Source organism: Silene latifolia, chromosome 3 (genome assembly GCF_048544455.1).
Source record: "Silene latifolia isolate original U9 population chromosome 3, ASM4854445v1, whole genome shotgun sequence".
NCBI classification, from domain to species: Eukaryota; Viridiplantae; Streptophyta; class Magnoliopsida; order Caryophyllales; family Caryophyllaceae; genus Silene; species Silene latifolia.
The window spans coordinates 51,064,741-51,078,770 of NC_133528.1; the positions used below are offsets into that span (position 1 = coordinate 51,064,741).

A 14,030-nucleotide genomic window follows, 5' to 3' on the forward strand; every position below is an offset into this window, starting at 1 on the left:
GTAAATTGGCTGTCTTTTGTAAACATGCATAGAAGATGTTTGTTGAAATGTGTGTATGAAAGTTCATCCCTTTCTCCAATTTATGCTTAGTATCTTGTTGAATGAAAGTTTACATAGATACTTGATAGTGTCTTTATGATGAATTTGGATGCTTTGTGACGATTTTGTGTCCATCTTTAGGAGAGTCTAAGAAATTAGTTGTTCTAGGCCAATAATTACCTAATACTCATACTTAGCTTGACTTTGTTAGGGAAACCCAAAGACCCTAATTTTTATCAATTGTTTATATTTCATTATCCTAGTCTACTTGCTCTTAATTGTTCTAGGTTTAGTTTAGTTAATTTCACCAACTTCCTTACTTTTTTATTAAACTTAAATTCAAACAAATTAAGTACAACTCCACTCCATCCTTGTGGTTCGACCCCGATAAATACTACTTTTATTAGGTTTTATAAATTGTGTTTGATGCCGAAAACGATGACTGAATTCCGGACATCAATAGCAGTTATGAAATCAAAGAGTTACTATGAATCACGGCCAATAATAAAGAGGTCACAAAAAACATATTAAAGGGTACAAAAAACATAGATAGAGTAGTCTCTTAATAATTTAATGAGAGAATGTCTCTCCAAAATTTTAGTGAAGATTTATAATCCAACCTGACCTCAAATGGCACTTTTATTGTTTTTCGAATCCATTTTATCCTATGTAAATCCCAATCCTTTATGTGTAATTGATAGAAGAAGCATTTTAACCAAAACCTTAAGGTGATGGTTGATAGAAGAACCATTTTTCCCAAAACCTTAAAGTGATGGTTGAGACCCACTATTATATATATTCCTATTACGCCCCCTCACTCGAGTGCCCTTTGGACTCGAAGAGTGGTTAGTGCACAGGCCCCGTCATACCAGGTGCTTAATTTCCACTCCGTGAGTTATTGGAGAATGCCAAGATTTGAACTTGTGACTTCTTAGTCACACTGACTGTGATACCATGATAGAAGCCATTTCAACCAAAACCTTAAGGTGATGATTAAGGCCAAACTATTATATATATTCCTATTAGTAATACATAGATATAATATTGTAGATACCCAGTATCTGCACCTTCCAAAAACCACCCGATGATGATCGGACTATAACGTGTTTTTGATATGCGTGCGTGGATTGGCTATACATGAGACGGTTTAGTTCACTACTCGGATATGAAAAATGATTTCATAAATGGTATTCTAACTTCATTTGCATTAAAACAACACTATTTAGGGTTGAAACCGCCTTCGGACCCAAAACCGACTCAGAAACCCGCAACTCAAGTCAACCTGAGTCAACCCAAATCTCGAATGTCAAAAATAATGCCATGAATATCTTTATCATGTCATTTCAATTAAAATGACCCTAGTTAGAGTCAAAACCGACATCGGGCCAAAAACCGACTCCAAATTCAAATCCCGACTCACACGGATCAAACCCGAGTCAAGCACACAAAACACTTACCTCAAGTAACACCCAAAATCATCTTATTAAGTGCCCATATTGTTACATAACATCCTATTTGATTACCACAAATCAAACCAACCAAACAATAGATAGAGCAAGGGCCACGTCCAAATTGAAAGGGACAGTACACCCTTTTCAATCACTAGGTGGCTCGCGCCTCTTTGGGGTGTCTGCTTATCCTCTAAGCAAACTCAACCGACCAACCACCCCACATTTCTCTATAAATACCAACCTTCACACACCACAATATTTAGGCGGCCGTCCGCCCCCTTACCTCTCTCTTAAACTTCTAGACTCGACTTCCTAAGTCACAAAATCGACACGTGTTTACGACCTACCGATCGTATACACAAGCCTTACACATTTTGTTTGGTACCGTCGTCGTGCATTCGACCGACCCATTCGACCAACTCAACATTAATCAATATGTATTTCAACAATATGTCTTCAACACATTTTCAAAACAAAATCCTTTTCTAAGGCACTCTTTTAAACTTCTTTGATCGTGAGTAGTCGCTACGAGAAAACCGTCTCTAAAGTCGTCTACGTCGCAAACATCAAAATATGTAAGTTTGAGGGTGTAAACAACTCACTTATTTTATGTCTTTACTGTTTTTATGAGTTTATATGCATGAACAATGCATAACACGATTCAATTATAGGTTGGACGAGCCAAAAATAGATTTTGGCCTGAGACACGGGCTGCTTGTATAGCAGCATGGCTCGCGCCCCAATGCCCTCTCAGGCCTTAATCCAGCCGTGTTTGTTCTCGTCTTTCCTCTTTATTTCATTTCTTATTTGCAATCGGTTTTTACCATTTCAAATGTTTCAAATCAATTTTATGACAAACTTTTTAGCCATAAATTATAATCACCCTTGGTTCCATATACCATGACGGTTTAATCCGTGATTCGGTGATATTAATTGGTTAATTACATTTTAAAAGAAATTCTTTTCTTTTATTTACCATTTTAATTCATTTTTATGATAAACATATTTTGACCATTACAAAAATCATCCTTGGTTCTTTATACCATGACGGTTTATTCCGTGACTCGATGATATTGATGGTTAATTACAAATTAAAGGATATTTTAACCCCCTTTTATTTTATTTACCATTTTTCTCATTTGTTTACATTTACAAATATATTAGTCATAATTCATAATCATCCTTGGTTCTTTATACCATGTCAGTTTAATCCGAGTACGATGAAAAACTTGATTAATTACAAAGAAATGAACTTACATATTTAGTTCAAATCAAACATTTCCATTTTTATTTGTAAACTATGCTTTTCAAACTTGCAAATCCGACTACAAATATTACTAACACAATAGTAATGATTCTGAGTCATGCAAATCATATTTGCAATCATTCATCACAAATACGGTTTTAAATAACCTTTTCAACAATGTTTTAAACAACCTTTTTACAACCAGGAGACGTCCCTTGGGTCGTCGTCTGACTCGCGCCCCAAGAGGCCGTCTGTTTTCATAATTTAAAACCTGACCAGAGCCTTTTCCCTCGCCAATAGGCTCGCGCCCCAATAGGGCTGCCTGGTACTGTTCTGTTTTGTTTTAGCATTTGTCTAGGACGATCCCGATTACGGTTAATCCAAATACATGACCGATCAGGTTGACAAGCTTACGTTTTTTACATTTTGTCATTTGACACTCTTTTTCAAATAATGGATCGTGTTAAGCATCATAATCCAAATTTGGTAAATGGATGTTTGATTTCCGTTTTCACATGCAAACCAATCTAAATCCAACTTTGACACCAATTTCTTGGTACATGCATAAACAACCGACTTAGAAAATATTCACATGTTAGGTTAAGAATTTTGGATGCGCATTCATGCATTTAAACCATTTTATCAACTTTTGCACTCAAACAACCACGATCGATTAGTAGAGGCCGCTAACGCGGGCGGGATTGGGTGTCCGATTAAAGGGGTTCCCAATGCGTACCCTCACCCCTTACTCTGAACCTTTGGATAGTGGATGGCCTTATTCAGGGCCTACGAGAGTCATTTTAGGCTTAGAATGCTAAAAGGGGGACGAGTCCTGATCTTTAGTACCTATGTCAAACACCGCTTTTTGCCTTGACTGACCTAGGTATAAAGTGGATTCGAACCGGTTCCGAGCATCCACAAATGCTTGGTGGCGACTCCGAACATCTCTAATCGTTTCGAGACCTTTGCCGAGATGAAACCGACCGATCTAAAGCGATCCGTTCGAAAGCATTTCTACGCCTCCAAATGTGGCTTTCCGACCGCTACACGTCCACAGAGTGGCTTGGCGTGTAGGTGGCCTACGTCCACGGATCGGCGGCGTCCCATGTACGCATAACGCGTGGCCCATGTCCACAATTTGGCGACTCCGCTGGGGAAAACTAGGACATTTGTGTCTTTGTGATCCTTAGAGGTGAAACTCGAACGAGGTCGTGGTTAAAGTGCATTAATTGATATTACGGTCATAAGTCGGGTTCCTTGTCCGGGCCTATAACCTAACCCATTTCGACAAATTGGCTCGTCCCGTCGGCGTGAGTTTTCTCATTCCCGCGTTTGAATCCCGATTGAGTCAAGCATACCGTTGACGATACATATTTCTATTTCGTCAAAGAGCTTTCATCACCTTCATGCACGAGGCTAGGGCACCCTCCTTATACATTTTGTTTGGATTGGTATCCCTCTCGAAAATCGAGGTTTGATCGCTTGGTGTGTAACCCACCCTTTTAAGCCAAAACCCGTGTCAGCATTATGCATAATATAATGAAACTGCGAGTGCTTATGTGTTATGTGATCATAAGTCCTTCCGTGTCATTTCAAACGTTCAAAACACCTTTTTATGCCGTTATAATGGCCATTTTAAAACCTCGGTCTTTCGCCGACCGTCGCATTTTAACACGCCTTTTTAGGCCGTCGTAATGACGATTTTTAAACTCGGCTTTTACAACCATTTCAAAACACCTTTTTATGCCGTTATAATGGCGTTTCAAACCTCGCTCTTCCGCCGACCGTTGCACACCTTTTTATGCCGTCGTAATGACGATTGCAAAGCCCGGTTTTTCATAACCGTTTCAGTTGCACATTTTTATGTCGTCGTAATGACGATTTCAAACTCGGTTTTCATAAACCATTTCAAAATACCCTTTTACGTCGTTATAATGGCCATTTCAAACCTCGGTCTGTCGCCGACCGTTGCATTCTTAAAGCGCCCTTTTACGCCGTCATAATGACGAATTCTACCCTCGAATTTTCCAAATTCGAAATCAATTTTCAAACAAAAACGTTCTTCAAACCGTCGTAATGACGATTTCAACCCGTGCAACTTTTCACATATCAAATCTTGTTTTCGAAATCAAATTTGGCTCTTGTAAGCCGTCGTAATGACGATTTCAATTCTCACACTTTTCGATTTGCATACCGTCTTTCAAAGGTTTAAACGGTTTTCTAAGCCGCCGTAATTCAATCCTCACAAAATCTAATTTCAAACCATTTGAAAACAAATTTAACCGTTTTCAAATTTCAATTCAAAATCAACTCTTTGAAAACAAATTTAACCGTTTTCAAATTTCAATTCAAAATCAACTCTTTGAAAACAAATTTAACCGTTTTCAAATTTCAATTAAAAATCAAATCTTTGAAAACAAATTTAACCGTTTTCAAATTTCAATTCAAAATCAAATCTTTGAAAACAAATTTAACCGTTTTCAAATTTTCAATTCAAAATCCAGTCTTTGAAAACAAATTTAACCGCTTTCAAATTTCAATCAAAATCAAATCTTTGAAAACAACTTTAACCGTTTTCAAATTTTAAATTCAAAATCATATCTTTGAAAACAACTTTAACTGTTTTCAAATTTCAATTCAAAATCAAATCTTTGAAAACGAATTTAAACGTTTTCAGATTCCAAATCCAATTTCAAATCTTTAAAAACAAATTTAACCGTTTTCAAATTTCAATTCAAAATCAAATCTTTGAAAACAAACTTAACCGTTTTCAAATTTCAATTCAAAATCAAATCTTTGAAAACAAATTTAACCGTTTTCAAATTTCAGTTCAAAATCAAATATTTGAAAACAAATTTAACCGTTTTCATGGCCATTGTGATGACGATTCCAAATACGATTTTCAAATCCGTGATTTGTAATTTCAAATACCGTCTTCGGAAACAACACATTGTTTTCAGAGCTGCCGCAATTTCAGCTCAAGTCGTCTTTTGAAAACAAACCAAAGACAACCCTTTCAAATGGTCGACCTTCTAAAGATCCCTACTCTTCGGAAGCCATCCATAAAACGACAAATGAATCTTTTTGAAAATTTCTATTTTCGAAAACTTCAGTCCACTATCCTGACTCAGCCTTGAGTCGATTTCAAGTAAAGTCGTCTAGATAACGTTGAGTGTCCGCCGAAGTTAGTACCTACCTTCTTGTCTAGGTCGTGTCGCCTAATTGTCGAGACATCTCCAATGGCATTAGGAGAGTCAAAATCTCTCGGGTATTAAACCCGTCTTTCCCTTATATTATGGGTCAAAGGTCAAGTTTGTGTACGTGTCTTGTCCAACAGCGTCACGCCAGCAACAAACCTCCAAATCTCGTCATAAGTCGTCTGTCTAGGCATCACTATGCCAAAGTCGGCACTCAAGTCTAAATTTAAGTCATGCACCAAGAGTTCAAACACAAGAGGTCGTTCACGATCTTTAATGAACTCATAATTTGACACCTCATGATAACGCGGAAAATATAACTAATAAATTAATACGGAAATTTATGAGATTTAAAAAAAACGTTTTTTTATTACTAGTTAATGATTAACACGCGGGAGCCACTAACGAAATGAAACAAATAAAACGATAAGCAAACCTAGGTTATTACATTCCAAGTCTAGAAAGCGGGGAAAAGATATCCCACGAATAAAGAGTTAAGGGGTTTCTAAACAAGCAAACTAAGGTCCAAGGGTTTAGTTCTCTCTAGCCCACACGTCTTCCCCACGTAAGCGTCTTCACCACCTGTCATCCATGTAAACATGAACGCCAAAGTCAGTGGGGAGTAACTCAAGGTTCTCCCAGCCACAATATGTCGAAATGCAAGTAAACAAGCACTTAATTACACATATTGATCATACAACATATTTGAACAATGAAGAACAAGGAAATATAATTGGTAGTCATTATGAGATAGGCATAATACATTAGAATAAGTATGCATTCAAGAGAGTATAATAACTAAGTCAACCCACTCATATTGACTCGACTCAACAAGTGTAAGACATCTACAAAGTGTAGACGAAGTATCCGACTCAGAGGCTACCTTTAAAGCATGTCCGAGATACTACACACAAGACTACATCCTAGACCCCAATCCTCCTGGTAGGACGACGATAATAATACGGTCCTAGTCTAAACCTGGATCCAGACTCGATACATGGCACACAGACCGTAACCAAAGGTCGAGTAACCCCAAATCGGAAACATGGCACACATTCTGTAACCAAAGGTCCGAAGAGGCGGAAGGATAACCCAATCCGGAAAAACATGGCACAAATATCAGTAACCAAAGGTGTGAAAGGGAAAATAAGGAATGTCAAGTAGTGACACAATGTAAACGTCACACTTGAGTCACCAATAAGAGTAAAAATGATTATACAAACATAAACACGATAAAATATCATAGGTCACGGATAAACAAGATTACATCACGGAATCACTAATGTCACATTCATACTTGTGGCTTACATCTCACCATAAGTACGGATGGGAACATCAATCCCGACGATCATATCGCAACTAGAGGGCTTATGGCTCACCTCTAGTATCCGATAGGACCAAGACTCTCACAACCGAACAATACGAGACATTATCTAGAATACGACACTTCACAAGTAACTATTTATAATAAATATTTCATGCTTGTGTTATATTAATAAATATTCCACTTCATAATTTAACAAGCCGGTTACATAAAATATAACATGCGATAATGAATAATTTACGTTATGTGAAAGTTTACGGAATAAAATATGACCAAGCCCAAGTGACTTACTTATGAGCCCAAAAAGCAAACTATGAGAAGCCCAATAATTGAATCACATTAAGCCCAACAACAAGGCATATTACCCAACATATTACTCATGTGCAACCCAACAATTAAATCATGTGAAATCCATCCATTTGATCATGTAAGACCCAATAAATTAGTCATGTGAAGTCCAATAATTAAAACACAACAAGTCCAACTAGTAAAATATCACAAGCCCAATTAATTAATCATAACACAAGTCACCAAAAATGGAAGAAGGAAACAAGTGGGTAAACAAACACCATCTCTAAGGATTGGCCCAACAAGAAGGGATATGTGTGTAAGCCCAAAATTATTAAAAGCATACCCAACACATAAAACAAAGCAACAAAACAAAAGGGGAATAAGGAGTATGAAGCATATACTATTCCGTGACCACCCCGACATAACCACGGCCAGACCGTGGTCACGCAACCAGCCACCAGTCCACAGCCGGCCTTGTCCACCACCTGTGCCCACAGTCGGCCATCTGTCCTGGTCGACACACAACCACAAACACTCACCCAAATGCACAACAAGTAACTAGTAAGACGATCTAATGAGCATGTTCGAAGACAGGAATTCACACCAACATTACGACTCAAGGCGCCACCTATGCACACCGAGACAGCCACCATATGTCCGCCAACTACCGCCGTCACAACCATTCGCCCACGGCTAACACTCAGCCTGTAAAACAGTCCTATAAACCATGCTAAACACGGCCATGATGACACATTTGACACGAGTTTTCTAAGTATATGCAAGATGAATTTAACATGTAAAAGCAACACAGAAACAGTCCCGAAATATTGCATACAACCGTCCCCAAAAACTGTCTTATTCCCGTCCTTAAGTTGCTCAATTTCAGCACCCAAAAGCCACATAAATCGTACCAAACCGTACTTAAATGAAGAGCGCATAAAAACAGCCGAATTCAGGCGCTACTTTGAGACGAAAATTATCGTACAAATGAGAAAAACCTAAAGGATCAAAATTTATCAAACAAGAGCATATAAAGCGACACAAAACACGGAAATTTCGACATTTGTCGAGTAACCTATCACCGTTACCTTTAACTTCTCAAATTCCCAAGTGGAGACGTCCAAAATAGCACGGGCTTCCCTCCGGGTCTTCAAGCTCGTCACTAGGAGTAAGAAAACGGATTATTTGAGTCAAAAACCGAGTTGTCTTTAAGACGGCCATTTTCGAAATCTCAACAAAACTGAGACTTTATTACCTAGAAAGAAGGAGGAAGGAAAGAGGAAGAGAGTGGTACAAAACTTATGAAATTTGGTTGAGAAATGGAGGAGGGATCTCGGGTTGAAGGTTGCGAAAATGGAGGTGTATGGGCTCTGTTATGTTGCTGCTGTTGTTTGCTCTTTTCGAAATGAAGAAGGAGGAAAAAGTGAGGATGAGGGTGGGACACGGATGCAACAACAACAACAACAACAACAACAACAATAATAATAATAATAATAATAATAATCAAAACAGAGTTGTGTTTAGAGAGAAGTTTTCTCTCTCTAGAAAGACGATCTCCATTGTTGCTCGTTTTTCTAGCTCGCATGGGTCGCGGAAGAGGTCGACCCCCCAAAGGAAGACCGCCATTGGATAGCTCGTCTCAATCCGCTCCTTCTCAAACCACTTTCATGGATAATTCTGATCAATCCTCGGAGAATTGTCAAACCCAGGTGAATTCTCCTCGTTCCCCTGTTCTTCTCAGTGATTTTGTTGATACTGCGGTTCATAATTCTGCGCGTAAAACTCGCTCTTCCCCTACTCCTTCTTCTATTGCTTCAAATTCCGCCATTGTTGCGAACAATTTGAGCCCTACTAAGGACTCCCCTGTTATTGTGACTGATACGGTTGTCTCTGCTAATACTCCTGTTACTGACACCCCTGTTGTCGTTGAACCTGTTGTTGTTACTAATATCGCCCCTAATTCCGAGGATTCTGTTGATACGTCAAAACCAAACTTAGGTTTTGGGGAAAATAACCCTAGGAAATGGAATGATGTTGTTAAAGGACCTAGTCAATTGGGTATGTCCTTATTCTTTGATGAACATAGCAAGAACTCTACTGAAATTGAGGTCAATCTTGAGGATTTCCAAGGGGAATTGGATTATTGGAAGTATACTTTAATGGGGAACTTCCTTGGGTCTAAGCCTAACCTAAAGCAAGTTCAAGATTTTGCCCAAAAAGCTTGGAAGCAGATTGCTTCTCCAGTAGTCCAATACTACAGGAAGGGGTGGTTCAGCTTCAGGTTCACCACTCAAGAGGATATGAATAATGTTCTTAGGGAGGGTCCTTGGAAACTGGGATCAAGCTCTCTCATTCTAAAGCAATGGTATCCTAACTTCTCTATGGAAATGGATAAGATCTCCACTGTTCCTATTTGGGTCTTGTTTCCTGACTTGGAACCATTTCCCTGGTCTGAATCTGTGCTAAGCAAGATGGCTAGCAAGATTGGGAAACCTCTATTTGCTGATCTCAATACCACTTGTAAGACTAAAATGTCCTTTGCAAGGATCCTTGTTGAGGCTGATGTTTCTGCCACTTTACCTGATGAAATTGTTCTTAATACACCTTTTCATGGCCAAACTGTTCAGAGAATCATCTATGAATGGCTTCCTTTCCACTGTTCAGGGTGTGGGAAGTTAGGTCATAAACTCAGCAGCTGTAAATGGCACCAACCTACTAGTAGTGATCCCAAGAAGGTGTATAAGGCTAAGCCCTCTAGTAACCCTATCCCCCCTAGTGTACCACAACCTGAGGTTGAGTTGGGCTCAGTATGCCATGAGCTAGGTGGTACCTCAGATGGCCAGATAGAGGATGCTACTCCTGAGCATGTCCAGGATCAACCAGTGCATCTAGCTGGTTCCTCACATGTTCAGGGTGATGGCTCCTCTTTCCTGACTACTGAAATGCACTCAGAATGCCATGTGCTAGGCTCACACTCTCCTCAGCATGCTGTTAGCCCTAGGGCGGTGGATAGGAGGTCTCAAATTGCCAAGAAGAGAGACTGTAATGAGGCTGAACACAGTGATAACCATAGTGATGTCCCACTTACTGAGAACAGATTTGATTCTCTTAGTGTTGAAAATGAGCACTCTGATGCTACTCTAGTGGATAAGGAGCCCCCTGATAAAATTTCTCATGAAGATCAGCTCCTGGAACATTAGAGGGTGTAATGACCCTCTCAAGCAACAAGAGATCAGAGATTTCTTGTGGAGTAATAAGCTAGATGTTCTTGGTGTTTTGGAAACTAGAGTAAAAAAGAAGAATGCTGATAATATCATCAAAAATAAGTTCAGCAATTATAGTGTGATCTGTAATTATGACTGTCATTATAATGGCAGGATCTGGCTCATCTTTAACCCTGCTACTGTTAATGTTACTCATATTCTCTCCAATGCACAGTTCATTCACTGTGCCATTAATCATCATGCTACTTCTCAGATATTGTTTCTTACTATGGTTTATGGTAGTAATGATCCTAAAATCAGGGAGGATCTATGGACTGCTCTTTCTTCCATTCAGCATTCTGTTACTAGTTGGGTCCTCCTGGGGGATTTCAATGTGATCAGGGATGTTAGTGAAAAGATAAGTCCCACTCCTCCTAACCTGGATGATATCCTAGCTTTCAATACTTGCCTCTTGAATTGTCGATTGGATGATATGAGGGGGCCTGGATGTGAATATACCTGGACTAACAAGCAAGATGACAGTACCAGAACTTGGTCCAAGCTGGATATGGCTTTAGCTAACCCTGACTGGTTCAACCAATTCCCTACCACTTATGCTAATTTTTTGCCTGCTGGTATATCTGATCACTCTCCTGTACTGGTAACAGTATTTGATGATCCTCCTTTAAAGTCCAGATTTAGCTTCCTTAATTGCTGGACTACCCATGCCTCTTATAGGGATCTTGTCACCCAGGCATGGCATCTCCCTGTTCAGGGTACTGCTATGTTTAAGCTCTTTGGCAAACTCAAGAATGTTAGAGTCAGCTTATATGGCCTTCACAAGCAAAATTATAGTGACATTCCCAATAAAGTGGTGGTAGCTAAGGCTGCTCTTATGGATTGTCAAGCTATGCTGCAGTCTTGCCCTCTTTCTCCTGATCTTATTCACAAGGAAAAGCAGTTGTTGGTTGACTATAATACTCTTAAGCAAGCTGAAGTGAGCTTCTTAAAGCAAAAAGCAAAAGTTGACAATATTAAACATGGTGATTTCTCCTCTAAATACTTTTTCTCTAGACCGCAGGAGAGGAAAAATCAACAAATCATTGGCAGGATTGTTGATAGACATGGAACTGAAAGGACTGGGTTGTCTGATGTAGCTGAGGGTTTTGTTGATTATTACTCCCATCTCTTGGGCTCTACTACTCCCACTTCTCCTTTGGATACTTCCCTAATTCATCAGGGCTCCTGTGTCTCCCCTGAGGACTCTGCTAGTCTTATTCAACCTGTCTCTCTGGATGAAATTAAAGCTGCTTTGTTTAGCATTGGTTCTGACAAGAGCCCTGGGCCTGATGGTTTCTCCTCAGGTTTCTTTAAGGATTCCTGGGAGCTTATCAGCTCTGACTTTTGCAAAGCTGTGTTAAACTTCTTCAATACTGGTAAAATGAGTAAGCAAGCTAATTCTACTTTGCTCACCCTAATCCCCAAAAAGAAAATTAGTAACTCTGACTGATTTCAGACCTATATCTTGCTGCACCATTATATATAAAACCATTAGTAAGATTCTGGTCAACAGACTTAAGCCTATCCTCCCTTCCCTTGTGGGCCCTGAACAGGCTGCTTTTGTCCAAGGGAGAAGTATCTTTGAAAACATTATGCTTTCTCAATCCCTTGTAAGGAACTATTCCAGGAAATTCCTTACTCCTAGGGCTTTAATCAAAATTGATATTCATAAAGCTTTTGACTCTTTGCAATGGGACTTCATCCTCAAAATGCTTAATGCCTTGAAGCTTCCCACTGCTTTTATTCACTGGATTATGGGGTGTATTTCTGGTTCTTGGTTTTCCATTAAAATCAATGGTACTACCCATGGTTTTTTCAAGGGTAAGAGTGGCCTTAGGCAAGGAGACCCACTCTCTCCCTACCTCTTTGTGCTCAGTATGGAGATTTTATCCAGACACTTAAGGAAGTTAGATTCCAAGCCTCAGGTCAGTCTGCATCCCAAGTGTGCTAAAGTTAAGCTCACTCACTTAGTCTTTGCTGATGATTTGATGCTCTTTACTCGAGGTGATGTACCTTCTGTTACTGGTGCTATGGATATTATTAATGATTTTGCTTCCTGGTCTGGTCTACATGCTAATACTACTAAGACTGAAATTTATTTTGGTGGAGTTAATCCCTCTGTCAGAGCTCAGATCCTGCAGGCCACTGGGTTTACTGAGGGACATTTCCCATTCAGATATCTTGGGATCCCTCTCAACTCTACTAAGAATTCTGTGGAAGTTTATGGTACTCTTATTACCAAGATTCAAAACTCCCTACTTCACTGGTCTAACACTTTCCTCTCTTATGCTGGCAGAATCCAAATTCTTAACTCTGTTATCTTTGGGCTAGCTAACTTTTGGTGTGCTACTGCTCTACTTCCTAAGACTATTCTGAAAAGAATAAATAAAATTTGCAAGGATTACTTCTGGAATGTAGAACCTGGTGCAAGGAAACTTGTCTTCCATTCCTGGAAATGCATTTGCAGGCCTGGAGATGAAGGTGGGTTCAATATTAAGGAATTGCTCTCTTGGAATAAAGCATTGCTGGCTAAATGGCTTTGGATGCTTGATCATGACTCTGAAGGGAATTGGGCTCAGTGGAATCGAGCTTACACTTTCCCTGATAGTTCCATTTGGCAACTTAGCATTAAGGATAGATACCCTGAAAGCCTGTGCAGCCTTATCAAAGTCAAAGATGAAATCCTGGCTAGAACAGGTTCCATTTCTGCTGGCACTGCTGTGGTGGCCAGTTGGTTTACCCATGGTAAATTCAAACTTGGCTTGGCTTATGACTGGTTCAGGTTACATGGTCCTATTCTCCCGTGGTTTAAAGCTTTACAGGGTCCTGCTGTTCTACCCAAGCACCGAGTTACTGCTACTCTTGCTGCTCTGAGGAAGCTACCAACTGTGGATCTTCTGGCAAAAAGAGGAATGGTCATTATTAACAGGTGCATCCTCTGTAAGCAAATGTCTGAGTCGCATAGACATCTATTTTTCAGATGCCTTTACTCTCAACAAATCTGGCAGGGGCTTGTGCATTGGATGGCTTTGCCTACTCGAAGTAATGCTCTTGATACTGAACTCACCTGGATGGTTCAATCTATGGGTAGACATCATTGGAAGCATCAGTGGAGAAAGAGCTGCTTAGCTGCTGCTATCTATCATATTTGGAAAGAAAGGAATGACAGACTTTTCAGTGGACATGAAACTCAACATGTTACTCTTGTTGAACAAATTA

The 14,030-nt window shown here is 39.5% G+C and overlaps 1 protein-coding gene across 1 annotated transcript; it reads left to right on the forward strand.

Moving 5' to 3' along the window:
• Positions 1-10,810: 10,810 nt before the first annotated feature.
• Positions 10,811-12,261, forward strand: LOC141649063 (uncharacterized). Its single transcript, XM_074457764.1, has 2 exons — positions 10,811-10,836; positions 10,926-12,261. The coding sequence occupies exons 1-2, from the start codon at positions 10,811-10,813 to the stop codon at positions 12,259-12,261; spliced, it is 1,362 nt and encodes a 453-aa protein (XP_074313865.1).
• Positions 12,262-14,030: the final 1,769 nt, after the last annotated feature.

Bases quoted from the DNA above. Each gene is read 5' to 3' on its own strand.
- LOC141649063 (XM_074457764.1), top strand. From the start codon at position 10,811: ATGTTCTTGGTGTTTTGGAAACTAGA. The intron at 10,837-10,925 runs GTAAAAAAGAAG...TTATAATGGCAG, and splicing joins TTGGTGTTTTGGAAACTAGA to GATCTGGCTCATCTTTAACC.